Raw genomic sequence first — 27,500 nt, 5'->3', positions numbered from 1 at the left:
CTAAATAAACCTCTGACTACCTTTAATCTCAGCTGATGCCTTTACTATTATTATTATATTATTATTATCATTATGTATCTATTATTAATAATTACTATTGTTATTTATTAATATCATTATCATTATTATTTATTATTATTCCTATTTATTATTATTTATTATAATTTTATTATTATTATTAATGAATTGATTTTTATTTTATGTATTATTATACTTATTATTATTGATATTTATTTATTATTATTATTAATATTATTATTATCATCCTTCAACTTAGTATCTATAAAATGGATTGCAAAATGCAATGCAACCATCAATTGGGTAAAAAAAAAAAAAGACCTTAAATTTAAAAGCAGACAGGAGAAAAAGAGAGGGGAGGAGACGAGTAAAAGCAGCCGTGATGCAAGTGTGTGTACTCACCAGTGATGCGGACTTGATGGTAGCGAATCGTTCACGGTTTTTATAATTATGAGCCTGAGCGCGATCTGATGGTGAAGGTCGAATGTCAGAGAGGTGACCACCTTCATCACGGATATACTGATGATCCTGAACACACAAAAACAAACACATTGCTGATGTAGTTTATAGAAAAACAACAACAGGGAACAATTTAAAATGACGATATACAGGAGTCTTGATGTGAAAAAATTCTCTAAATACTAAAAAAATATATATTATTTAGTGTCTATAAAATAAGATTAATGTATTTTCTTGCTGCTTTTAAATTTTTTTAACTAACATTTTTATTGAAATATATAAATAAATAAATACACGAGAAAAGGGACATTTGAAGGACTTCACAAAATTAAATATCAGATGTTTGTCAATTATTTAAAAATAAACATCAGATATGTTCATCCAGCCCCGATATGCTACGTTTCAGTACTTAACATTATTTTACTGTGTTAGAAACCTGGCCAGAATTTTAGAGATTTGAGAGCATCATAGAAAAAAATGAACTAATGATTTTATTTGAAGTGATGATGGTGTGTATCGTTATAATATTATTATACCCGCGTTATTACATCGTTTGTAAATTTACAGTTCAGTTGTTATCATTTGTTTTTTTTTCCAATGCAGTTTTAATGAATACTTTTATTAGCATATTATTACTAATAATCTGTTGTTGTCTAATTTCATATATTGTTTCGTCTTGAACAACCGGTTTAAGAATTTCCTTATCGTTTAAATCCACAAGTGATATAAAAAATACTACAGATTCTAGTAAACTAACAGTTTGTGCAATTATTTCTTTCTTTTCTTAAACATTTTAAATCGTTCCCATGAACATATGCCTGAATTCTAAACACTTTATTTATTAATTTATTGATTTTCGTTTTTTTTTTTAAATACTTTGGCTGCTTTTTTTTACGGAACAGTTCTTGTTAATTGTATTATATTGTATCCTGAACTGTGTGAAAAGGTCAGCTAGTGATTTTGATTTTAAAAAAAAATCAATGAACGATACGTGACGGCTTTGAAGACAGCGGAATAACGTAATAAACTGTGTTTGTACATCTTACGCATAAAAGGCGACGGATTGTCTCGTTTCTTCCACCTGATATTTCCGCTCCCACCTGTGCACACACACCTGCCATTAGAAGAAAGGGCAGGGCTTTTGTGTGTGTGTTTGTGTGTGTGTGTGCGCGCATGCGTGTGTTTTGTACTTTTCATGGCATGCCTGAGTAATTATGTGCTACAGAGTCCCGCCCATGAGAAAGCCACGCCCATACCGTATTCAGTGGAAGGAAAATTTGAACAACCATTCTTTAACCTACTCTCTCATCAATTATTATTACTTTTTATTCAAGAGAAGTATTCGGTACTGAGGTATGCGTGCATGTGCGCTTGTCACAAACGTGTGAGCGAAATCTCGGTGGAGATTATAAGTCGAGTGCGACAGACTATTTCAATATGCAAGTTTTATTACAGCAGAAAGCGCTGCAGCCAATCGGAGTTCAATATGCAAATGATGGCCGTGACACAAACAGATTTACATATTTAAATAATAATATGTAGATCTGTGACGGTTTCTGAAACGGTCACGGTGTAGCATGATGAAATCAGCCATTTGTTATTCACAAGAGAGGTTTAGATGATGTGTGTGTGTGGGTGTGGGTGTGTGTGTGGGTGTGTGTGTGTGGAGACCTTTTTGTGATGTGTGGAAGACTCGAGTGTACTCTCATACTCGTGTGGTGGTAGTGCAATCTCAGAGCAGGGGTCATCGTTACACTCCTGCAGGCTGTTGATGCTGCTGCTCTGACTGCCTGTACTGATGGACGTACTGGGCACGGAGTGATTACTGCCAACACTGTTCCCCTTACAGCCCTGATCTCCGTCCTGTACACACACATGCACACACACACACACACACACACACACGCACACAAAGAGACAGAGACAGTGAGGTAGTGCAATAAGCAATGAAGAATAAAGAAAGAAAGATAAAGGCAAAGGAGAGACAGGGGGCAAAAGAGACACAGAATAAAAGAGGACAACGATAAATACAGAAATTATTTCAGACGGCATACGATATAAAAGAAGAAATAATATATGAGGATGTTAAAAGGAGAAGATTGTGAGATAAGGGTGAAAAAAGCGAGTGAGAGAAAGAAGGAGACGAGTGAGAACGAGCGAGAGGGGAGAAAAAGGGATGAACGATAGAACGAGGTGGCAAAGAAAGTAAACAGGTTAACAGTAGAGGACAAGGAAGGATAAAAATAATGAAATGAATGAAAAAATTAATTAATTAAAAAAAAAAATAGTAATAATAAATAAATAAATAAATAAATAAAACAATTTGAACCCAGGCTGAAAAGAAAAAAGGGAGCGAAAGAAAGCAAATTCAGGAGAAATAAAGACAGAACAGGCCAGAAGATGAGAAAGAAACAAAGAGAGAGAAAAAGGAAAAATAGAGATGTTGTATGAGAGAAAGAAAGTGCTGCGATCCAATTTGAGACGTTACTGAGGTTTTGCTTTAACACGTGGCATCTGAGCGAATAAATCCTGACTGGATGGAGCGACTGAACCATAAACAGGTAGAACGATTACTCTGACCTTTTAAATATCTGTTTCACATTCAGGGTAATCGCTTCGAACCTTTACAGAACGATTCGCTTACAGCCGCTACACACGTCTGTCCCGACCACAGCGGTGCGCTTAGATCTGAACAGCAGAGATTAAAGATAATAAGAGTGTAATGTGAATCTGCAGTGAGAGTGAGGAGAAAGGCCAGAGAAGCTCGCTCCTGTCATCCATTAGAGGGAAACGTCTCATTATTAAAAGCTATTAGGCCATAATTAGTTCACAATCCTGAAACGGTTTACGCAATAACACCATTACACCACTTCAGTGTTTTATCTGAAAGGATGCTGATAAAGACCAACAAAAACAATTAAAGCTCACAGAAAGATTAAAACTAGGTTCAGGATGACAAATGTTTAGTTTCAAAACACCAACGTTCTCTGACATACACCATCATTCATTATTTACCGTTATACACCTACACTCGTCGGGTCAAACACCAATGTCGTCCATTAAATATCAATATTCGTCACTAAATACCAACATTCATCTTCAGGCATCAACACAAACATTCATTATTTACCATCAAACACCATCGTTTACCACATAACACCACTGTTGATCATCAAACACCATCGTTTACCACAGAACACCACTGTTGATCATCAAACACCATTGTTCACCACAGAACACCACTGTTGATCAAACACCATTGTTCACCACAGAACACCACTGTTGATCATCAAACACCATCGTTTACCACAGAACACCACTGTTAATCATCAAACACCATTGTTTACCACAGAACACCACTGTTAATCATCAAACACCATCGTTTACCACAGAACACCACTGTTAATCATCAAACACCATTGTTTACCACAGAACACCACTGTTAATCATCAAACACCATCGTTTACCACAGAACACTACTGTTGATCATCAAACACTATCGTTTACCACAGAACACCACTGTTGATCATCAAACACCATCGTTCACCACAGAACACCACTGTTGATCATCAAACACCATCGTTTACCACAGAACACCACTGTTGATCATCAAACACCATTGTTTACCACAGAACACCACTGTTAATCATCAAACACCATCGTTTACCACAGAACACCACTGTTGATCACCAAACACTATCGTTTACCACAGAACACCACTGTTGATCATCAAACACCATCGTTTACCACAGAACACCACTGTTGATCATCAAACACCATTGTTTACCACAGACATTTCTTGTTTATCATCAAACACCATCGTTCATAACAGAACACCACTGTTGATCATCAAACACCATCGTTCACCACAGAACACCACTGTTGATCATCAAACACCATCGTTCATCACAGAACACCACTGTTGATCATCAAACACCATCGTTCACCACAGAACACCACTGTTGATCATCAAACACCATCGTTTACCACAGAACACCACTGTTGATCATCAAACACCATCGTTTACCACAGAACACCACTGTTGATCATCAAACACCATTGTTTACCACAGAACACCACTTTTGATCATCAAGCACCATCGTTCACCACAGAACACCACTGTTGATCATCAAACACCATCGCTTACCACAGAACACCACTGTTGATCATCAAACACCATCGTTTACCACAGAACACCACTGTTGATCATCAAGCACCATCGTTTACCACAGAACACCACTGTTGATCATCAAGCACCATCGTGCATCATCAGACACCAACATTCTCCATCTAACACCATAATTCATGATCCAACACCAACATTCGCCACCGTTCTCCATTAGACTCCAACATTCTACATCAAACCTCAACATTCTCCATTAATCACCATTAAACTCCCATCAAACACCAACTTTCATCACTGAAGACTGACGTTCACAATCATTTCTCAACAAACACAATAATTCCGTATTATTCTCCATCAAACACCAATGCTACTCATCATCAAACACTCATTATGTAACACCAGTGTTATTCCTTGCCAACCTTCTCCAGTAAACACCAACACTCACCAGCCAACACCAGCTTTCTGAACATCAATATTCCCCAACATTTATCATTATACACCAACATCTTCAAACAACATGAAATCCAAACATTCTACATCATTCTTCATTAAACTCCGACATGAGAAATCAGACTGGATATAAAACACTAACTCACTTCACAATACATCAGCGTGTACATCTGTAACTCGTTTCACGCAACAAACACGTGAGCCACGTGAAGAAGCGGCATTCGTAAGAGACCCGAGGTATAAAGAAGACGTGTGGCGTGAGGGTTTAAGGGTTCAGACGTGCTCCGCTCGGCAACAATCTGCAGTAATTCCTGATAATCGGGTCCAATGTGTTCTCTCTCTGTTACCAAACAAAATGCTGCTTAAACTTCTCAGAAACCTCAAGCCTCAGAATGTGATATTTAACACCTCTTTAATACCTACCATGTAAAAAAAATGCCATGTTTGCAGGTAGCTCCTGGTACAGGATCATACAATGAGCTTTAGTAGCACAGCATTGAGCTCTGTACCAGTGAGACTTGGACTGGAAGCTGCATCTCTCACAAGAATCAAATCAAATCTAAAAACTGAGTATTTGCTATATGTACGAATGCATAAGTCTCTATGTAGGATTGCTAGATAGTTCATAGAAGGCTCTTCTTTTTCCATCAGATCTCTTCCTGGACATAATAAAGGCATCTAACAAGTTGATTAACGGTTTGTTCTTCGCATACCTCCTCCTCCTCCTGAGACTCTCCCATAGCACTGTTTTGTTTCTCCTGGTAGAGCATCTTCTTCATCTTGCGGTACTGTAGGTTGTCCAGCTCCCGCACGGCATCCTTCGTCCTCTGGATGAGGTCCACCAGGACCCGAGGCGGTCGATCGCGACGAACAAAATCATGCTGAAAAACAAGAGAACCACGACCGCATGTGCATCAGCTTACAAAAGAGAATGTACGGAGACGGCGTAAAGTGAAAAGGTTTTATGTAATAAAGCATTTTATAGAAATATCCATCGATTGTCAAATTTCATACATGTTTGAAATGCATTTTTATGTATCCTGTAATATATAGAGCGAGGATTCAGACGAGCAGGAGGACGACGCTTCAATACATGCAAAACAACTTAGGGCAAAAACCATGAGCCAAAACCCAGTAGACTGGTAAGGAAGCAGCTTTGACAGCAGGCACAAACAACCAGGATACTGGTCAAGAGGTCCATCAGCCTCCAGGATGTCCAACGAGCGCGTCAGCTGTTCCAAACGGATATCTACGATTAACCGATAGGCCTTGGAGAAAACGAATTATATAAAAACTGGGGATTCCCAATCCCAACACATTACAAGGGGTCTTGAACTATGAAGCAAGGGGTCAGATTGCGATTTGTTTTTGACGCAATTCGTCCTAAATCTCAATGTGGGAATAGTTCTAGATGCTGAACTCAGATTATTGAATTGGTTTCTGCTTAAAAGTGCGGTGCATGATGTTTGAAAGCCAATGTTGACATTTGAAATCACGAAAAAACAAACACGCCCCTAACCCAAATGGGTGTCACCCCTGTTTTGATAGCTCCGCCCCACACATACATACTCAACCCAGGCAACTATTATGGCGGAACCTGCTGGGGCGGCTGGCCGAGGGTATATTTTTATCAATAAATGAACACAATGAGTAATACTATGGTAATTCTTGCCTTACCGTAAGCCTTTTTTCGCTTTTCGTTTTTTATCCGCCATGTCAATGTTTCAATCGCTTTCTGCTAATGTCACACACGCGCACTGAACACTCTCTCTGCCGCGTATTGACAAGACACGCCCCTTTCTGCTCCTTGGCTACACGTTTGTTTTGTTTGTCGGCCCGACTCAGTTTTCTGAAGCAGTTTTCAAACAACGTGCACCGCACCTTTAAAGAGTTTGGAGGGGCCAAGGGGGTGGGTGGAGGGGTGTGTGTGTGTGGTGGGTTAGGGTGGTAGTAAAAAGAGAAAGATTAACAGAGAGGGGTGCAATACTTTACAACCAAAACCTGTTGGATGACATTACGTCATAGACGAACCCCCTTCGACTACAAACCAAAACCCCTTTCCGGAGAACGTTCCGTCCTAAACAGACCCCTTTTCCAAGAAGATCCCATCATAACCAAACCTCCTTCCACTACATTACATCATAACCGTGTTATTCTCCTAGCATAACTGCCAAATTTCTGCAACAGGAATCACTTTACTGCAGACCCAGAAATGTTTACGTTGGCACATACAGCTAGGAGTTAAAAATGGATCATAAACCGCACATCGACGGTTTCACATAGCGAAAACGTGAGAACTTCCTCCTACGTTTCTCATCTGTGTCAGAGAGCGAGACTGGAAGTATATCAGATGTACACATTCAAGAAAACACACAGTTGTATTGACTTTCCACAGATCCCACTGGTACAGGAAATGAGTGGATAACATAGGCATCACTATATTCTGTGGGTGGATTGTATGCGCGTGTGTGTGTGTGTGTGTTCCAGTGAGTCAGCGAGGACAGATGAGTAAGAAGCACACTGTCAGAGCAGGAAGCTGCAAATGATATGGTGAGGAGGAAGTGAGAGAGTGTAGGCGACTTGCTTTAACGTTCAATATTGAGCAAGTTACTCACACCTGTGTGTGGTGTGCGTGCTTGCTGTGTGTGTATTGTGCAGTGTGTAGTGTGTGTGTGTGTGTGCTCACTCGCAGGAGATCAGCTGAAGGGGGTCTGTCCTGAGGTATTTTTTGTAGGCAGTAATCCACAAAGCTCCTGAACGCATCCGACCTGCACCCAAAAACCAAATAAATAAACAAACACACACACACACACACAAAATCAAGGAAAAAATGGAAAGAATCACGAGTTTGATTTAAAACATTACAAATTTTGAACATGTGTCAGGAAGAGTAGGCTGAAACCTACAACTTAAATTATACTACCCATGATTCATTGTGTTCCTTATGTAGAATTATAGTGCATGGACGTTTTTTTAAATTTTGGTGTAATGGACAGAACTGTGTGCTTGTGTGTACATGCAGGTGTGTGTGTGTGTATATACGTGTGTGTGTGTGTGTGTGTGTATACACGTGTGTGTGTGTGTGTGTATAGGTGTGTGTGTGCTTGTGCGTACATGTAGGTGTGTGTGAGTATACGTGTGTGTGTATACACGTGTGTGTGTGTATACACGTGTGTGTGTGCTTGTGTGTACATGCAGGTGTGTATACATGTGTGTGTGTGTGTGTGTGTGTGTATAGGTGTGTGTGTGCTTGTGCGTACATGTAGGTGTGTGTGAGTATACGTGTGTGTGTGTATACACGTGTGTGTGCTTGTGTGTACATGCAGGTGTGTATACGTGTGTGTGTGTGTATACGTGTGTGTGTGTACACTCACTCACCAGTCATTAGACTGCAGCGTGGGCGAATCATTCTGAGCAATGTGATATAAGGCACTCATAGCATTCATGTTGAACAGAGGAGGTTTGCGCTCAGCTATACAAAAAAAAAAAAAGATAAATGAAATTAAAATATCATAATATATTTAAATTATAGTGTAGTCCTGGTTTTATATTCCATACAATTTCTAAATAGAATAATATACTGTGGAAAATTACAGCTCTCAATATATCTATATAATTACAGAATTCTCCAGATCTGATTGGTCAGAAGGCGTTGATTAATGTTCTATAACCACAGCTCTGACAATACATCATCATTCCTGTAGTAACGTCACCAACACAAACACATTAAAGATGATCAGTGAAGGAGACTCCAGTGTTGGCCGGTGTTTGATGGTTTTTGTTGGTGTTTGATGGTGAACAATAGCATTTTTTGATGTTTGATGGCATTTAAATGATGACTGATGGTGTTTGATGGCATTTGATGGTGAATAATGGTGTTAGTTGGCATTTAATGGTGAATAATGGTGTTTGATGACATTTGATGGTGAATAATGGTGTTTGATGACATTTGATGGTGAATAATGGTGTTTGATGACATTTGATGGTGAATAATGGTGTTTGATGACATTTGATGGTGAATGACGGTGTTTGTTGGCATTTGATGGTGAATAATGGTGTTTGATGTTGAATGACGGTGTTTGATGCCGTTTGATGGTGAATGACGGTGTTCGTTGGCATTTGATGGCGAATGACGGTGTTCGTTGGCATTTGATGGCGAATGACGGTGTTCGTTGGCATTTGATGGCGAATGACGGTGTTCGTTGGCATTTGATGGTGAATGACGGTGTTCGTTGGCATTTGATGGCGAATGACGGTGTTCGTTGGCATTTGATGGTGAATGACGGTGTTCGTTGGCATTTGATGGTGAATGACGGTGTTTGTTGGCATTTGATGGTGAATGACGGTGTTTGTTGGCATTTGATGGTGAATGACGGTGTTTGTTGGCATTTGATGGTGAATGACGGTGTTTGTTGGCATTTGATGGTGAATGACGGTGTTCGTTGGCATTTGATGGTGAATGACGGTGTTCGTTGGCATTTGATGGTGAATGACGGTGTTTGTTGGCATTTGATGGTGAATGACGGTGTTTGTTGGCATTTGACGTTGGCATTTGTAGCGGTAACAGTCCGAGATCTTTAGAAAAGCGGAGTTCACACTTATGGTTTCTCAAAATAGAGAGGAACAGGAAGTAACTTTATTGTAGACGTTGTGCAACATTACACGTGACTTATAATCGGATAAAAAGTGTGGCTTGACGTTTCCCAAAAAAAAAACAAAATCACAGCCAAATTCCTGCAGTGTGGTGAATAGTGTTAGTTCATTTCTAAGCCGTTATCAGAGTCATACGTTGTCTTCACCGTTAGACTATTTCTGTTAGTCAAGATAATGAGGTGTAAAACACTGTGACTGTTACTATAAAAGTTCACTTCATTGTGTTTGACAGTACTGTATAAATACATACACACACATTACTGACCTAGCTCAATACAGGTGATCCCCAGAGACCAGATGTCTACCCGGCCTTCATATTGGCCTTCGTCCATGGCTAAAATCACCTCAGGAGCCATCCTGTTCTCACACACACACACACACACACACACACACACACACACACACACACACACATATTTAAGATTAAAGACAAGGCTACATTTTGCCACTATCAATGCCCCTGTGTCCTTGATCTAATAAACATTACTCTGTTTTTTTAATTTTTTTATGTGCCTCAGATTCTCCATGCATTTGTCCTTCTTCACTTCTTTCTGTCTAGTTCTCTCTGTCCGTTTACTCTTTTTTTTCCCTTTCTGACAGTCTCAGTCTGTCTCTGTGTACGTCCCCCAATGTCTTCCTCCTTCTTTCTGTCGATCTCCATCTGTCTTTCTAATTGTCTTCTTCTCCCTTTCTCCTGCTCTCTCTCTCTCTCTCTCTCTCTCTCTTTCCATGCGCATTTTCATATTTATCACTCGGTGTTTCCACATCTCAGTCTTGCACAGTCTTTCGTTCATTCGTGTCATAAATGTGATGGACGGATACTGACCAGTACGGAGTCCCCACAAATGAGTTGGCTGGAGAGGTCATGGAGGCGGAGCCAAAATCAGCCAGTTTAACCTGACCAGGCTCAGTCAGTAGGATGTTTCCTGCCTTAACATCCCTGTGTGTATGAGAGAGAGAGAGAGAGAGAGAGAGAGAGAGAGAGAGAGAGAGAGAGAGAGAGAGAGAGAGAGAGGGTGAGAGATAGAGAGAGTAAGAGAGAGAGAGAGAGTAAGAGAGAGAGAGAGAGAGAGAGAGAGAGAGGGTGAGAGAGAGGGTGTGAGAGAGAGAGACGGAGAGAGAGAGAGAGCGAGAGAGAGAGAGAGAGGGTGAGAGAGAGGGTGTGAGAGAGAGGGACAGACAGAGAGAGAGAGAGAGAGAGAGAGAGAGAGAGAGAGAGGGTGTGAGAGAGAGGGACAGAGAGAGAGAGAGAGAGAGAGAGAGAGAGGGTGTGAGAGAGAGGGACAGAGAGAGAGAGAGAGAGAGAGAGAGAGAGAGAGAGAGAGAGGGTGAGAGAGAGAGGGTGAGAGAGAGAGAGAGATTAAGAGAGACAGAGAGAGAGAGAGCGCGAGAGGGTGAGAGAGAGAGCGCGAGAGGGTGAGAGAGAGAGAGAGAGAGAAAGAGAGAGAGAGAGAGAGAGGGAGAGAGAGAGAAAAATAACAAATAAAAAAAGTTGACTCATTCCATTTCATTAGACAGTAATACACACTCACACACACACACTCTCACAGACACACACACACACACACCGTGCATGAAGGCAGGTTGACACTCACCTGTGGATCATGTTATGGGAATGCAGGTAAGCCAGTCCCAACAAGGCACCATGGGTGATGGCAGCGATTTCAACCTCCTGCAGTGGTTTCTTATGAACTGCACAAAGCACAAGGTCAGCATTAACACCCAAATTAATACAGACGCCTTTTACCTATTTGTGAGGGAGAAAGCTGGTGTTTTAACAATGCTATTGGTGTTCAATTAAAAAACACTGTTACAAGTGAATTTTGGGGGTTTAGTGTTTGAACGTTGGTTTGTTACAGTGTTTAATTGTTAAATATCAGTGTTTGTTAAAGAATATCTGTATGTAATATCTGTATGTAATGGTAAACACCGGTGAATCTTGGAGGGTTTTATGTTGGTGTTTGATGATGACTGTGTTTGATGATTAGTGTTCGATTGTGATTGATGGTGTGTGATTGTGAATGATGGTGTTTGATGGTCACTGATAGCAAACAAAGGGGTTTGACGGCATTTGATGGTGTTTTTGTTGGTTTTTGTTGGTGTTTGATGGTGAACAATAGCATTTTTTGGTGTTTGATGGCATTTAAATGGTGAATAATGGTGAACGATGGTGTTTGATGGCATTTGATGGTCAACGACGGTGTTTGTTGCCATTTGATGGTGAATAACAGTGTTTGTTGGCGTTTGATGGTGAACAACAGTGTTTGTTGGCGTTTGAAGGTGAACGACGGTGTTTGTTGCCATTTGATGGTGAATAACAGTGTTTGTTGCCGTTTGATGGTGAATGATGGTGTTTGATGGTGAATGACGGTGTTTGTTGGCATTTGATGGTGAATGACTGTGTTTGTTGGTGTTTGATGGTGAATGACAGTGTTTGTTGGCGTTTGATGGTGAATGACGGTGTTTGATGGCGTTTGATGGTGAATGACGGTGTTTGATGGCGTTTGATGGTGAATGACGGTGTTTGATGGTGAATGACGGTGTTTGATGGTGAATGACGGTGTTTGATGGCGTTTCATGGTGAATGACGGTGTTTGTTGGCGTTTGATGGTGAATGACCGTGTTTGTTGGCGTTTCATGGCGAATGACGGTGTTTGTTGGCGTTTCATGGTGAATGACTGTGTTTGTTGGCGTTTCATGGTGAATGACGGTGTTTGTTGGCGTTTCATGGTGAATGACGGTGTTTGTTGGCGTTTCATGGTGAATGACGGTGTTTGTTGGCGTTTCATGGTGAATGACGGTGTTTGTTGGCGCTTGTTACTTTCTAAAAGTGAAAATTGGTGTTTGAGGGCATTTGATGGTCATCAGACAGATTAAAGTGTTACAATTCTAGAGAATTAATCCTCTTAGGCTTGTATTTAGAAAATCTGGCTTTTGTGTTCTCTCATTTCAGAATTTAAAGTGCAAGGCACAGTGCTGCAAAATACAGCATACTACACGTATAGGCAGTGTAATGGACAATGTAGTGTGTGTGTGTGTGTGTGTGTGTGTGTGTGTGTTAGAGAGATTACCCTCTAATAAATCAGAGGCTGAGCCTAAACAGTACTCCATGACCAGCTGAAACATAAAAAAGAGAGCATCAGTGCATTAGAACCCAAGTCATAGCGGCATTTGTGACTCATTTACCCAGCAATATTGTTTATTGCTCACATTCTACTCCAGTATTAGTTTAAGCAACCTGATTAGTATAAAATTACAGTAGATGAATGAACAGCAGGCACCTACTATCTGAAGCCAGGACTGTTAAACAGAACATCTCTTGCATCTAAAGAACTTATTGTTAATGAAATTATTACTGATTGTTACTGGGCCACATTCTGAATTCCTCCGTAAGCAGTTGTGTCCATCTTAGATTCAGTAGGTGACGATCAGAACGTCCCACTCCTACAGTATATAATAGAAGTCACACGCTTGATCTCATTTTAACTTTCAGATTAAATATAGAAAACATAGTCCGACTTCCACAATCGGAAGCTGTTTCAGACCATTATCTTGTTTCATTAAACGTGATATAGACCTCATCATAGCACAGAGACAGCGCTGGTTAAAGTGGTAAATGATCAGTTACTGTCCTCTGATCAAGCTGATAGCCCTCTCCTGGTCTTATTTAACTGATCGTTATCAGTACATAGATCTAAACGGTGACTTCTCTAAGCGTACTAAGGTTATGTTTGGTGTTCCACAAGGTTCTGTTTTTGGCCCGCTGCTTTAATTCTTACATATATGCTACATTTACATTTACACCCCTTATACAGAGTGACTTACATTTTTATCTCGTTTTTATACTGAGCATATAACTGAGCAATTGAGGGTTAAGGGCATTGCTCAGGGGCCCAGCAGTGGCAGCTTGATGGACGTGGGAATTGAACCAACACCTTAACCACTAGGCTACCACATCCCCCCTTGGTGCATGGGGTAGCATATGACCCATTATCCAGGTAACTGCTGTGGATGGAACCACTTTGGTATAATATAATATAATATAATATAATATAATATAATATAATATAATATAATATAATATATAATATAATATAATAATATATCGCCGCTGTCGGGCGGAAACCTCGTATGTCCATTTTATATTTTTTCACATATCGATGCTATTGGTCAGTCCCCACGTGGGTCTGTTATTTTTACAAGTTATTAACCAATCTAAAGTCTTGAAAATAGCTTGAGCGCAAATCTCATAACTCCATTGGACACTTCAACTGTCCACCTCTTCCTCACTCCGTGGGAGAGCTTCACGTCATATTTCTCCTCAAGAAGAGTCGCAACGAATCAACACGTCTTCTGAGGTAAATGTCTTCAAAACACTGGGCTCAAAGAAAAAAAAATCTTGACCCCCGCTAGTTCTGGTGCTCATCTGAGGACAGGAATTTAGCGCAAGACAATCCACTGCAACGCGGACTAAACCCTGTGTACTGCAGATAAGGTACGGCGTTTTTTTAATTTCCTGAAAAATTTTTGGATTTGGTTTTGGATTTGGTTTTGGAGATACGAGGATTCCGTCTGATATAATATATCTGATTTGTTTGATCGGATTCACTTCGTTTTCAGGACTTGATTTTTTGGGTCATATTTATGCAGAAATATAGACATTTCTAAAGGGTTTACAAACTTTCAGGTGATGCTGTAAATAGTAACTTCATTTTATTCCATGTTTCTATGCTTCTGTAAAGCTAAAGTTAAAAAAAATTGCTATACAAATAAACTGAATTGAAAAATTATTATATAAGTACATTTTTGGTGACACGAGATCAGATTTAGATTGTGTCATAAGACTTTTTAGGGTGACATGACATAACGCGTTATGACACTTTTGTAACATTTACAGTTGAGGCCAAAATTATTAGCCCCCCAGGAATTTTGGAACATTTTCCTAAAGATCTTTCCAATGTTTGCAGCATTGATAAAACTTGATATAATCAAACATTCGCCAGTGCTATTTAGTAGCTTTTGGTACATTTTGGAATATAAAATACATTTTTAGGCTTGCTTTATAATCAAATATAGTGAAAATGGGGTGGTCAAAAATATTAGCCCCTTGTGAATATTTGCTTTCAAAACACACCCAATTAATCAATCAGCTTTCAAAACACACCTAATTAATCAATCAGCTTTCAAACCACACCTGTGCAGTCAATTGGCTTCCTAACAACACCTGGGCATTCAATCAGCATTAAAGGACTCCAAGGAACAGGGCACTTGAACACATTATTGGGAGAGACTACTTTTACTCACCATGCCAAAGACAAAGGAAATCAGTCTTGAGCTCAGAAAGAAGATAGTGGAGGCTCATGATAAGGGGGAAGGCTATACTGCCATTTCCAAGCTTTTCACAGTGTCTAGAACCGCCGTACGTTGCATCATTGCCAAGTACAAGGAGACAAATTCTGTAAGAAACAAACCTGGGCGTGGTCGTAAGCGCAAGATTTCAAGAACCCTGGAGAGGAAAATAGTCAGAGATATCAGCAAGATGCCCCAGACATCTGCCAAGATGATTGTTGCTGACCTGGCCTCTTCTGGAGTTGATGTTTCAAGGAACACAGTTGTGAGGGCTCTTCATCGTGGTGGGCTTCAGGGCCATCGTCCCAGAAGAACCCCTTTACTCAAACAGCGGCACATCACAGCTAGACTGAGGTTTGCCCGTGAACATTTGAAAGGTAAAGATGAGTTTTGGGAGTCTGTGCTTTGGTCTGATGAGACTAAACTGGAACTGTTTGGGCACATGGATGTTGCTTATGTTTGGCGAAGAAAGGGTGAGGCCTTCAACCCTAAGAACACAGTTCCCACAGTTAAACATGGTGGTGGGAGCATCATGCTGTGGGGCTGTTTTGCAGCTTCAGGCACAGGGAGCCTTGTTCGGGTGCATGGCATCATGAAAAAAGAAAATTATGTTGACATTTTGAGGGATAATATGCAGAAATCTGCTCGTAGTCTAGCCTTAGGTCGTCGCTGGGTCTTCCAACAAGACAATGACCCAAAGCATACATCGAAATTGGTCCAACAGTTCCTGAAGGATACCAAAACAAAGGTCCTGGAGTGGCCCGCACAGAGCCCAGACCTCAATCCTATTGAGAATCTGTGGCGAGTGTGACATGCTGATGATGTGACGTAGCAGCAACGACAGCATTATGTCTCTCTGACACCAAGGGTACAACGTGAGGAGTCAGTCCATGCTGTGTCAGGTTATGTCATGTGACATAGGTCAAAGTGAGAGTAGAGTCGATTTAAGCAGCATGTATGACAGGTGATGGCTATTGGAATAAGTGCTTATACGTGTCATAAAGGGCTTCGGTGATACAAACCCAGGCAGTGTTGTCTTTCAGGTAGCAACCTTTGTACTCGATGGTGTTTGGGTGTCTCAGCTGTTCCAGAAACTTGACCTCCTTAATGATGTCCTGCCACTTCTACACACACACACACACACACACACACACACCACAGACACAGCTGAATTACTACAGATTATTAGCTCTGACTTTGCAGCCTGCTTCTGAACAGTTTAAACTCATTATAAAGAGGAATGATAAAGTTAGAAGGCACCAATTAGCCCTGTCTAATTTGCATAATACTATTTTCTCTTATCCCCTCTTTTATAACTGAAATCTTTTAGCGATCTAATTATGAAGAATCTGTTCGTGTTTGGTTCGTACCTCTGTGGTCTGTTTGCCATTATAAGACATCTTCTTAATGGCCACCACCTCACTGGTGTAGGAGTTTCGGGCCTGTGGAAGAAAATAAAAGTTAAAGAAAGAGACATTTTATTAGTGACCTACAAACCACTGTCTAGAAATCATTCAGTTCCAGACATGTCTACCACAGATGAGTGTGTGTGTGTGTGTGTGTGTGTGTGTGAAGGATTCCAGGTGTATGTAAGACACAGATATGTGTGTGTGTGAAGGATTCCAGGTGTATGTAAGACACAGATGTGTGTGTGTGTGTGTGTGTGTGTGTGTGTGTGTGTGAAGGATTCCAGGTGTATGTAAGACATAGATATGTGTGTGTATGTGTGTGTGTGAAGGATTCCAGGTGTATATAAGACACACAAGTGAGTGTGTGAAGAATTTCGGGTGTATATAAGACATACAGATGTGTGTAAACAATGCCAGGTGTATATAAGACACACAGGAGTGTGTAAACAATTCCAGGTGTATATAAGACACACAGATGTGTGTAAACAATTCCAGGTGTATATAAGACACACAGGAGTGTTTAAACAATTCCAGGTGTATATAAGACACAGGTGTGTGTAAACAATTCCAGGTGTATATAAGACACACAGGAGTGTGTAAACAATGCCAGGTGTATATAAGACACACAGGAGTGTGTAAACAATTCCAGGTGTATATAAGACACACAGATGTGTGTAAACAATGCCAGGTGTATATAAGACACACAGGAGTGTGTAAACAATTCCAGGTGTATATAAGACACACAGATGTGTGTAAACAATTCCAGGTGTATATAAGACACACAGGAGTGTTTAAACAATTCCAGGTGTATATAAGACACAGGTGTGTGTAAACAATTCCAGGTGTATATAAGACACACAGGAGTGTGTGTGAACAATTCCAGGTGAATATAAGACACACAGGAGTGTGTAAACAATTCCAGGTGTATATAAGACACACAGGAGTGTGTGTGAACAATTCCAGGTGTATATAAGACACACAGGAGTGTGTAAACAATTCCAGGTGTATATAAGACACACAGGTGTGTGTGTGAAGAATTCCAGGTGTATATAAGACACACAGGAGTGTTTAAACAATTCCAGGTGTATATAAGACACACAGATGTGTGTAAACAATTCCAGGTGTATATAAGACACACAGGAGTGTGTAAACAATTCCAGGTGTATATAAGACACACAGGAGTGTGTGTGAACAATTCCAGGTGTATATAAGACACACAGGAGTGTGTAAACAATTCCAGGTGTATATAAGACACACAGGAGTGTGTGTGAACAATTCCAGGTGTATATAAGACACACAGGAGTGTGTAAACAATTCCAGGTGTATATAAGACACACAGGTGTGTGTGTGAAGAATTCCAGGTGTATATAAGACACACAGGAGTGTGTAAACAATTCCAGGTGTATATAAGACACACAGGTGTGTGTGTGAAGAATTCCAGGTGTATATAAGACACACAGGAGTGTTTAAACAATTCCAGGTGTATATAAGACACACAGATGTGTGTAAACAATTCCAGGTGTATATAAGACACACAGATGTGTGTAAACAATTCCAGGTGTATATAAGACACACAGGAGTGTGTAAACAATTCCAGGTGTATATAAGACACAGGTGTGTGTAAACAATTCCAGGTGTATATAAGACACACAGGAGTGTGTGTGAACAATTCCAGGTGAATATAAGACACACAGGAGTGTGTAAACAATTCCAGGTGTATATAAGACACACAGATGTGTGTAAACAATTCCAGGTGTATATAAGACACACAGATGTGTGTAAACAATTCCAGGTGTATAAAAGACACACAGGAGTGTGTAAACAATTCCAGGTGTATATAAGACACAGGTGTGTGTAAACAATTCCAGGTGTATATAAGACACACAGGAGTGTGTGTGAACAATTCCAGGTGAATATAAGACACACAGGAGTGTGTAAACAATTCCAGGTGTATATAAGACACACAGGAGTGTGTGTGAACAATTCCAGGTGTATATAAGACACACAGGAGTGTGTAAACAATTCCAGGTGTATATAAGACACACAGGTGTGTGTGTGAAGAATTCCAGGTGTATATAAGACACACAGGAGTGTTTAAACAATTCCAGGTGTATATAAGACACACAGATGTGTGTAAACAATTCCAGGTGTATATAAGACACACAGGAGTGTGTAAACAATTCCAGGTGTATATAAGACACACAGGAGTGTGTGTGAACAATTCCAGGTGTATATAAGACACACAGGAGTGTGTAAACAATTCCAGGTGTATATAAGACACACAGGAGTGTGTGTGAACAATTCCAGGTGTATATAAGACACACAGGAGTGTGTAAACAATTCCAGGTGTATATAAGACACACAGGTGTGTGTGTGAAGAATTCCAGGTGTATATAAGACACACAGGAGTGTGTAAACAATTCCAGGTGTATATAAGACACACAGGTGTGTGTGTGAAGAATTCCAGGTGTATATAAGACACACAGGAGTGTTTAAACAATTCCAGGTGTATATAAGACACACAGATGTGTGTAAACAATTCCAGGTGTATATAAGACACACAGATGTGTGTAAACAATTCCAGGTGTATATAAGACACACAGGAGTGTGTAAACAATTCCAGGTGTATAAAAGACACACAGGAGTGTGTAAACAATTCCAGGTGTATATAAGACACACAGGTGTGTGTGTGAAGAATTCCAGGTGTATATAAGACACACAGGTGTGTGCAAGTGTGTGGAAAATTCCTCCTTTTCACTTTAAGTGAAATTATTTTTCACTTTAAGTGAAAATAATTAAGTCTTTAATTCCACCTTGTATTCTGTCTTTTTTTTAGGGCACCGTTACTGTGGTGTTAATTGACTAGATAGTTTTATTTGGCTCTGTTTTTCTTTTAGTTTGTTCATATGAAACGATGCGTTACAGATACATTATTGCATTATTGTGTGTAACAAGTGAAATAAATCAATTCGAATGTAAATAAAATCATGTTAAATCTTCCATAATTCTACAATTATATTAGTGAGTCTCCTTGCATGGAAACTCGGGGAGATTCTTATATTTTAGCTTAAACGCTATTTAAAAAAAAAAAAAAAAGATGGTTCAGAAAATCAGCCACGAACTGTATTTGATTTCTTCCTCTTGAAGAATACTCACGAAGTAAACGGCGCCGAAGCTTCCATGGCCGATCTCATGGAGGTCACAGAACACCTCCTCCGGGTCATCTTTAAAGAAGAGGCTGGCGAGGTCGGGGTCCTTCACTTTCCGCGTGGACGACGGCATGGTGGGTTAGCCTGAACGTCTGGAGACCACCCGCTGGAGAACACACACCCCCGACGGCCACGGCATTTACCTGCTCTGCCTACACACACACACACACACACACACACACAGTATTTTAAAAAAAAATACAATACTGCAATGAATACAAAGTAAACAAAAATAATAAATGTGACTATTTATTATCTAATAATGAATTAAAGAAAAATAAATACATTGTTTATAATGTAATGTTCAGAATACATTTATTTCTAATGAGCGTAATGTTCAAAACCCACACACACAAACGGACACACAAATGCGCACACACAAACACGCGCACACGCACACACAAATGTGCACACACACAAAAGTGCACACACACAAAAGTGCACACACACACACCGAGACTCACACACAAACACGTGCACACGCACACACAAATCACAAATGCGCGCACACACACAAAAGCGCGCACACACACACACACGTGCACACACACACACACACACACACACCGAGACTCACACACAAACATGCACAAACAAATGCGCACACACACAAATACGCATATGGACACACAGAGACTCACACACACACACGCACACAAACACACGCACAAACGCGCATGTACACACACACAAACACGTGCACACACACACACAAATGCGCACACACACAAAAGCGCACATGGACACAGAGACTCACACACACAAACGCACGCACAAATGCGCACACACACACACACGTGCGCACACACAAATGCGCACACAGACACAGAGACTCACACACACGCAAACACGTGCACACGCACACACACAAATGTGCACACAGACACAGAGACTCTCACACACAAACTCATGCACACAAACACAGAAATGTGCACACGGACACACAGAGATTCTCACACACATAAACACTTTTTTTTTATTAATAAATAATTGTGTATTTTTCCCCCCATTATTTAGTCTTTAGCACCTGGCAGAAGAATTTCCTTTGACATCTCTAAAATCCAGAGTTCTACTTTAAACCTAAAGCTCTACACACGGACTGACAACATAAATACGAACCAATAAAGATGTGTGAGATTCATGACAGACCGGAAGAACGGGACATTCGGAGCCTACGTAGAAGCTTTAATAATGAACAAAGGGCTGATTGTATATATATATATATACACAATGTCATTTTATTAATTAAAAAAATAAATAAATCTGTAAAAATTTAAATTTCATATTTTACAATTTTGAAAATAAAGTACAAATTTTAAACATATGATCTGTTTCATCAGTTTGTGATAAAAAAAAAGTGAACTTAAAAATTCATGTAGGTTATAAGGTTATATACTGTAGGTTAGGTATAAAAATTCATATTCATATATTCATTATAGGTATTATATCACACACACACACACACACACACACGACACACTGCTTAAAGGGAAATTTCTCCAGTCAACTTCCTTTTCATGTGAGTAAAATACCCCCCCCCACACACACACACACACGCACACACACTTCTACTGTATAATGAGATCCATAGATCAATGACTCAGCTCACAATCCAATATAACTGTGTCTGTGTGTGTGTGTGTAGGATCGTGACTGTATCTCAGGAAAAAATGTTATATTTATGTGATTCGTGTTCATCATCTGCTTGCATTACTCACCATGACACACACACACACACACACACACACACACAAACATATATTTTGTGCATTCCAAACACCACAATTAATATAGTATTGAAATTGTGTCTGAATATTTTCATGTTTTTTTTTCTGTGTTCATTTTAGTTGTTAATCTGAGCCGCATCCATAAAGTTTAATGGAATTGTAGAGGAATCTTCTCTCTCCCAGAGACAGCGAGGAAGGAACACACACTTCTGGCAAAATAACCCCCGTGATTTCGTCACGGCCGCATCTGATTGGTCGGTGAGACGTGCTAAAAGACCAGACGAGACGGAGCAGTGTCTCGCTGTTGCATCATATCTGTCTCTGTTGGATTTCCCTCCGTCTGTGTGCTTCGGTTACCGCCGTTTCTCTCACTTCAAACACTGACTGGGATGATGTAAGAAGTTTGCTGAAACCTGACTGGCTCAGATATACAGAGCGCAGACCAATCAGGAGAGAGGGAATGATGGAGGAAATGGGTGATGAAGCGAGGGGGGGAAAGTGGGGTTTTATCGCAGAGGTCACATGACACACTCGAGAGGAGACACGGGAATGATGCAACGATACACCAACAGGTTGGGGGTGTGAGGGGGAGATGATGGAGGGAGGGAGGGAGAGAGAGAGAGAGAGAGAGAGAGAGAGAGAGAGAGAGAGAGAGAGAGAGAAAGAAAGAAAGAAAGAAAGAAAGAAAGAAAGAAAAAGAAAGAAAGAAAGAAAGAGAGAGAGAGAGGGAAAGAGAGAGACAGAGAGAGAGAGAGAGAGAGAGAAAGAAAGAAAGAAAGAAAGAGAGAGAGAGAGAGGGAAAGAGAGAGAGACAGAGACAGAGAGAGAGAGAGAGAGAGAGAGAGAGAGAGGATTTAGTTGGCTAATGTAAAAGTAAAATGTAAAAATACCATGTGTGTGTGTTTGTGTGTTTTTCACCCCATATAGATCTTCTTGTTTCTTTCAGTTCATAGTGGAAAAGCTTCCAGCATTACTCATTCATGTGTGTGTGTGTGTGTGTGTGTGTGTGTGTGTGTGTGTGTGTTGAATAAAACATGCTTGTAACATGCAGACCAGAGCAGCAAAGAAGACGTCAGCTTAGTCAATTGGGCTCTCATACACACGCACACACAAAAACAATCAAACACACACGAGCGTACACACACACGCACGCGCACACACGCACACACAAAGACAATCAAACACACACGAGCGCACACACACACGCACACACAAAGACAATCAAACACACACGAGCGCACACACACAGACACATTCTTGTGTCTTGTCTTCAAAATGTAAATTATTTTCCTGTAAGGACCTGTATTTATTTCAACACAAAGACACTGTTACCGTCTGTAACAGCTACAAAACTACTGTGTGTGTGTGTGTGTGTGTGTGTGTGTGTGTGTGTGTGTAATGCAACATGTTAAGTCGAGTGATGAATATTTCACAACGGTCTCTCAGGCAGGAGAGAGGCTTTGATACAAGCCCAGGCTATAGCATCATCTTCCTCTTTAATCAGCGCGCACACACACACACACGCGCACACACACACGCAAACGCACACGCACACACCAAGGAATAAATAAATGATTAGTGCAGAATCGCCAACTGCTACACACCAATATTCTCTCTCTCTCTCTCTCTCTCTCTCACACACACACACACACACACACACACACACGTGCGTGTAAACACGTGTTTAGAATGTCTACACATTTTTCCACATGGTGTAGCGTTGCTGTCAGCGTGAACACTCCTCATCCTTCACACACTTTAGCCCCAGAGACAGAGTACAGAGATGTTTATGGAACATCACCATGATCACAGTTACATCAGAATAATTATATACTATATTAATATATTATTTATTTATAAAAACAATCATCAGCCAATTCACAGCCTCTATATAAACTATGTGACATGGGAACTGTGTCTGTTTCAGGGGCTTCTGTTAGGAGACATTTCACTCATCCCCAAAAACATAAACACCTTCAATAAACTTTCATCTGGCATAATGACCTACTGACAGACCAGAGAGAGAGAGAGAGAGAGAGAGAGAGAGAGAGAGAGAGAGAGAGAGAGAGAGAGAGAGAGAGAGAGAGAGAGAGAGAGAGAGAGAGAGAGATTGAGAGAGAGAGAGAGAGAGAGAGAGAGAGAGAGAGAGAGAGAGAGAGAGAGAGAGAGAGAGAGAGAGAGAGAGAGAGAGAGAGAGAGAGAGAGAATGAGAGTGAGAGAGAGAATGAGAGAGAGAGAGAGAGAGAGAGAGAGAGACTGAGAGAGATAGAGGGAGAGAGAGCGAGTGAGACAGAGTGAGAGAGAGAGAGACGGACGGAGTGAGAGAGAGAAAGTCTGTCTCTCTCTCTCACTCCGTCTCTCTCTCTCTCTCTCACACACTCTCTCTCTCTCTCTCTCTGTCTCTCACACACACTGTCTCTCTCACACACTCTCTCTCTCTGTCTCTCTCTCTCACACACACACTGTCTCTCTCTCTCTCTCACTCACTCACTCTGTCTCTCTCTCTCTCTCACTCACTCTGTCTCTCTCTCACTCTCTCTCTCTCTCGCTCTCTCTCACACACACTGTCTCTCTCTCTCTCTCTCTCTCTCACACACACTGTCTGTCTCTCTCTCTCTCTCTCTCTCTCTCTCTCTCTCCTCAGTAGTCTGACTCACCACACTATGACCTATGGTCAAAACCTTTGGTCAAAGTGAAAGGTAGCACTACATTCAGATCCTGGGAATTTTCTGTTACCGCTCGTATATCTCTCTCACACACACACACGTGGACACACACACACACACCACATGTCACTGAGCAACTACAATCTAAAATGGAACAGAAAGTGGGAGGATACACACTTCTAAAACACACATGTGCTTGTGCGGGCACACACACACACACACGCCTTTAAACGCAGTGTGGGATGGAGTTGGATTGGCCAGAGTGCGTCCTCTATTCCTCCAGCATATGATTCATGACCAACACATACACTTAAAGTCCTGCACGCACACACACACACACACACACACACACACACACACACACACACATTAATGATAATTATTTATTTATCTGTGAGATTTGTTCTGTTTTCATTGTCACTGTTTTGAGTACGTCTGGTTCTCTCTCTCTCACACACACACACACACACACACACACACAGTATATAGATATCTACATTACAGTTCCTGCTGCTCCTTCATAACCAGTGATCCAGAGAAATACATGAACTCGTCGTTTAGGAAGATGTTCAAAGACATTCTTTTTTTTGTGTGTGTCATATTGTCAGTCTTGCGTGTTCTTGCACCAGCCAGTTTTAAAGCACGCGAAAGTAATCCAGAATCCGAACAGGAAAAAAGTAAATAAAAAAAAATCAATAAATCTGTGCTTATGCAATTGGCCATCACTCCAGTTTAAAACGTGTGGGATGGAGAAAAGAAACGAAGAATCTATCGGTTTTAAAGACGAGAAAAATCTCTCCACCATCCCCACCTGTCTTCTTTATTTCCCCTGATTTATCCCTGACTTTTCTTTTTCTTCTTATCTCTCCTCCCTGTTTTCCTAAAATCCTCTTCCTCCTCCTCATCCTCCCGTTCCTGTCGTTTTATTTTATTTTATGAGCTCAGGCTGACTAACAACCAGGCCGAAAGGGAGATGAGTGTATTGTCGTGTTCTTCGGTTCCCTGAATGATTCATCACCTCGACGTCAAACGCTCCGAAACAGTCTCACACGGAAAAAAAAAACATCAGGAGTTCCGTATTATTTAAAACCATTATTTATAAACCAATCAGCATACATCGAGTTCGTATTATTTTTATACGACACGTCGTAACCTGGGGGGCACGGTAGCTTAGTGGTTAGCACGTTCGCCTCACACCTCCAGGGTTGGGGTTCGATTCCCGCCTCCACCTTGTGTGTGTGGAGTTTGCATGTTCTCCCCGTGCCTCGGGGGTTTCCTCCGGGTACTCCGGTTTCCTCCCCCGGTCCAAAGACATGCATGGTAGGTTGATTGGCATCTCTGGAAAATTGTCTGTAGTGTGTGATTGCGTGAGTGAATGAGTGTGTGTGTGTGTGTGTGTGTGTGCCCTGCGATGGGTTGGCACTCCGTCCAGGGTGTATCCTGCCTTAATGCTCGATGACACCTGAGATAGGCACAGGCTCCCCGTGACCCGAGGTAGTTCGGATAAGCGGTAGAAGATGAATGAATGAATGAATGAATGAACGTCGTAACCTTCACCTGCGCCCCGATGATCTTTTTATATAAACACACAGGTGTTAAATTAAATCTTTAAATATTAACTCAAAACAAAAGCAGGTTTCTGGGCGAACGTTGTTCTGTACAAGTTGTGATGTTTCCTATGGGGCTTTTTACACCTGGTCACTTTTTCTGTGATCCGATAGCTATCCGATGGTAAAAAGACCAGGTCTAAATGCCCTCCGAAACGTTTTGGAGACGGATATAAATCCGATGGTTCACTTAAGGAGGTGGTCTGGGACGTGTTTCAGATGAAACTGGACAGGTGTAAATGAATGTGGTTGTTCAAGCCACATACGTCAGCGCTATACTCCTCCCAAACGGAAGTACGTCACTCGCAGGTAACTCGCGAGTCGTACATCGCGCCAGAAACAGATAACATGTAAACGCTGTTTTTTGTAGCATAACCGTCATAACGAGTTTTTTCGTCTTCTTTTTGATCGCGTTCTAAAAAACTGCATACACCAAAGCGTGTTCTGTTTCAATTACCCCAGAAATGAGGTAAAATATATTAGCATTTTGGGCGGGAGTAGAAAGATCGGATCGATATCCGATTCGCCGAGACGCGTCTATGAGGCCTAATGTAAATGGAACAGTTTTAACAAATCAGATAGATATCGGATCAGAGACAACACATGAAGTGACCAGGTGTAAAAAGGCCCCCAGATGATGGTGAACTTTCAATGTTTTCAATGATTTATTTTTATTTTTTTACCGTATACATTTCAGTGTTTATATTTTTTCAGTCAGTAGCTATAAAATACCTCAGTCTGGGTGGTGGTCTGGCTCAAGTCACCTTACCCTCAGGTAGATTTGTAGTTTTAATTCACTATTAGGCTTAGATATGATCGGCGCCGTTTGTCTGGCTTTAAAATCTTGAAGGCCCGTTTAAATAATGCCTTGTGCAGCATCATTGTTATTGTTTACTGTCATGTTGTTTAGCTTAAATTAGTGGGCTTTTTTATCACTAAGGAGTATTTAGCTTAGCATTTAGCCAAGCAATTTAGCTTAGCATTTAGCTAAAACTAAAATGCCCCCTTGTTCTGAAAATCAGAAAAGTGGCTCTCGATGGTTGGTGGAATTAGAACATCTGGATCATCGTTCTAACTTTTTTTTTGTGGAAGAGGAAACTTTATTTCTATATTATTTGGTAATCATAATCTTGGGCTCTGTAGAGTTCGGTTTAGAAACTTTGTTGAGAGTGAAATCTTCGGTTCTGGATTTCTGGTGTTTCTGCCACATTTTGGATCTGGATTCATTAGAACATTTAGTTCTAGATCGTCTGAAGCAAAACTTTTGGTTCTGGATCTTTTTTATTGTTGTTGTTGTTGTTGTCGTACCGTTTGTGGGAACAGAGCCGTCGGTTCTTCCTGTTTGTCTGAATTAAAACATCCGGTTCTGGATTGTTGGGTTTCAATTAAAACATGTAATTAAATGTATTAATTACATTTTTTTCCTAGACAATTTGTAGGAACTGGAACCTTTCGGTACTGGACTGTTGGGTGATTTGGGCCTGGATTATTTAGAAACCTTTAGTTCTAGAATGTATATATCGTCGCTGTCAGGCGGAATCCTCGTCTCCTCGTATCTCCAAAAATCTTCAGGAAATGAAAAAAACGCCGTACCTTATCTGCAGTACACAGGGTTTAGTCCGCGTTGCAGTGGATTGTCTTGCGCTAAATTCCTGTCCTCAGACGAGCACCAGAACTAGTGGGGGTCAAGATTTTTTTTTCTTTGAGCCCAGTGTTTTGAAGACATTTACCTCAGAAGACGTGTTGATTCGTTGCGACTCTTCTTGAGGAGAAATATGTCGTGAAGCTCTCCCACGGAGTGAGGAAGAGGTGGACAGTTGAAGTGTC

At 40.8% G+C, this 27,500-nt stretch overlaps 1 protein-coding gene across 4 annotated transcripts in view; it reads right to left on the bottom strand.

Moving 5' to 3' along the window:
* The window catches only part of taok3a (TAO kinase 3a), a 56,709-nt gene that overhangs the window by 12,735 nt on the left and 16,474 nt on the right, over positions 1 to 27,500 (bottom strand). For all 4 annotated transcript variants that reach the window (XM_060882992.1, XM_060882994.1, XM_060882990.1 and 1 more), the window contains exons 3-14: positions 19,621 to 19,825; positions 16,426 to 16,497; positions 16,078 to 16,179; positions 12,778 to 12,823; positions 11,302 to 11,398; positions 10,533 to 10,646; positions 9,972 to 10,063; positions 8,432 to 8,525; positions 7,740 to 7,821; positions 5,767 to 5,934; positions 2,149 to 2,340; positions 421 to 546 (exon numbers count right to left, since the gene is read on the bottom strand). In XM_060882992.1, coding sequence (XP_060738975.1) covers positions 421 to 546; positions 2,149 to 2,340; positions 5,767 to 5,934; positions 7,740 to 7,821; positions 8,432 to 8,525; positions 9,972 to 10,063; positions 10,533 to 10,646; positions 11,302 to 11,398; positions 12,778 to 12,823; positions 16,078 to 16,179; positions 16,426 to 16,497; positions 19,621 to 19,746 — 1,311 coding nt within the window. In that variant the 5' untranslated portion in view covers positions 19,747 to 19,825. The remainder of the gene's footprint in view (positions 1 to 420; positions 547 to 2,148; positions 2,341 to 5,766; positions 5,935 to 7,739; positions 7,822 to 8,431; positions 8,526 to 9,971; positions 10,064 to 10,532; positions 10,647 to 11,301; positions 11,399 to 12,777; positions 12,824 to 16,077; positions 16,180 to 16,425; positions 16,498 to 19,620; positions 19,826 to 27,500) is intronic.

Source organism: Tachysurus vachellii, chromosome 12 (assembly GCF_030014155.1).
Source record: "Tachysurus vachellii isolate PV-2020 chromosome 12, HZAU_Pvac_v1, whole genome shotgun sequence".
Taxonomy (NCBI): Eukaryota; Metazoa; Chordata; class Actinopteri; order Siluriformes; family Bagridae; genus Tachysurus; species Tachysurus vachellii.
The sequence above is the reverse complement of the archived record's forward strand: the minus strand, read 5'-3'. Positions and strand labels throughout refer to the sequence as shown.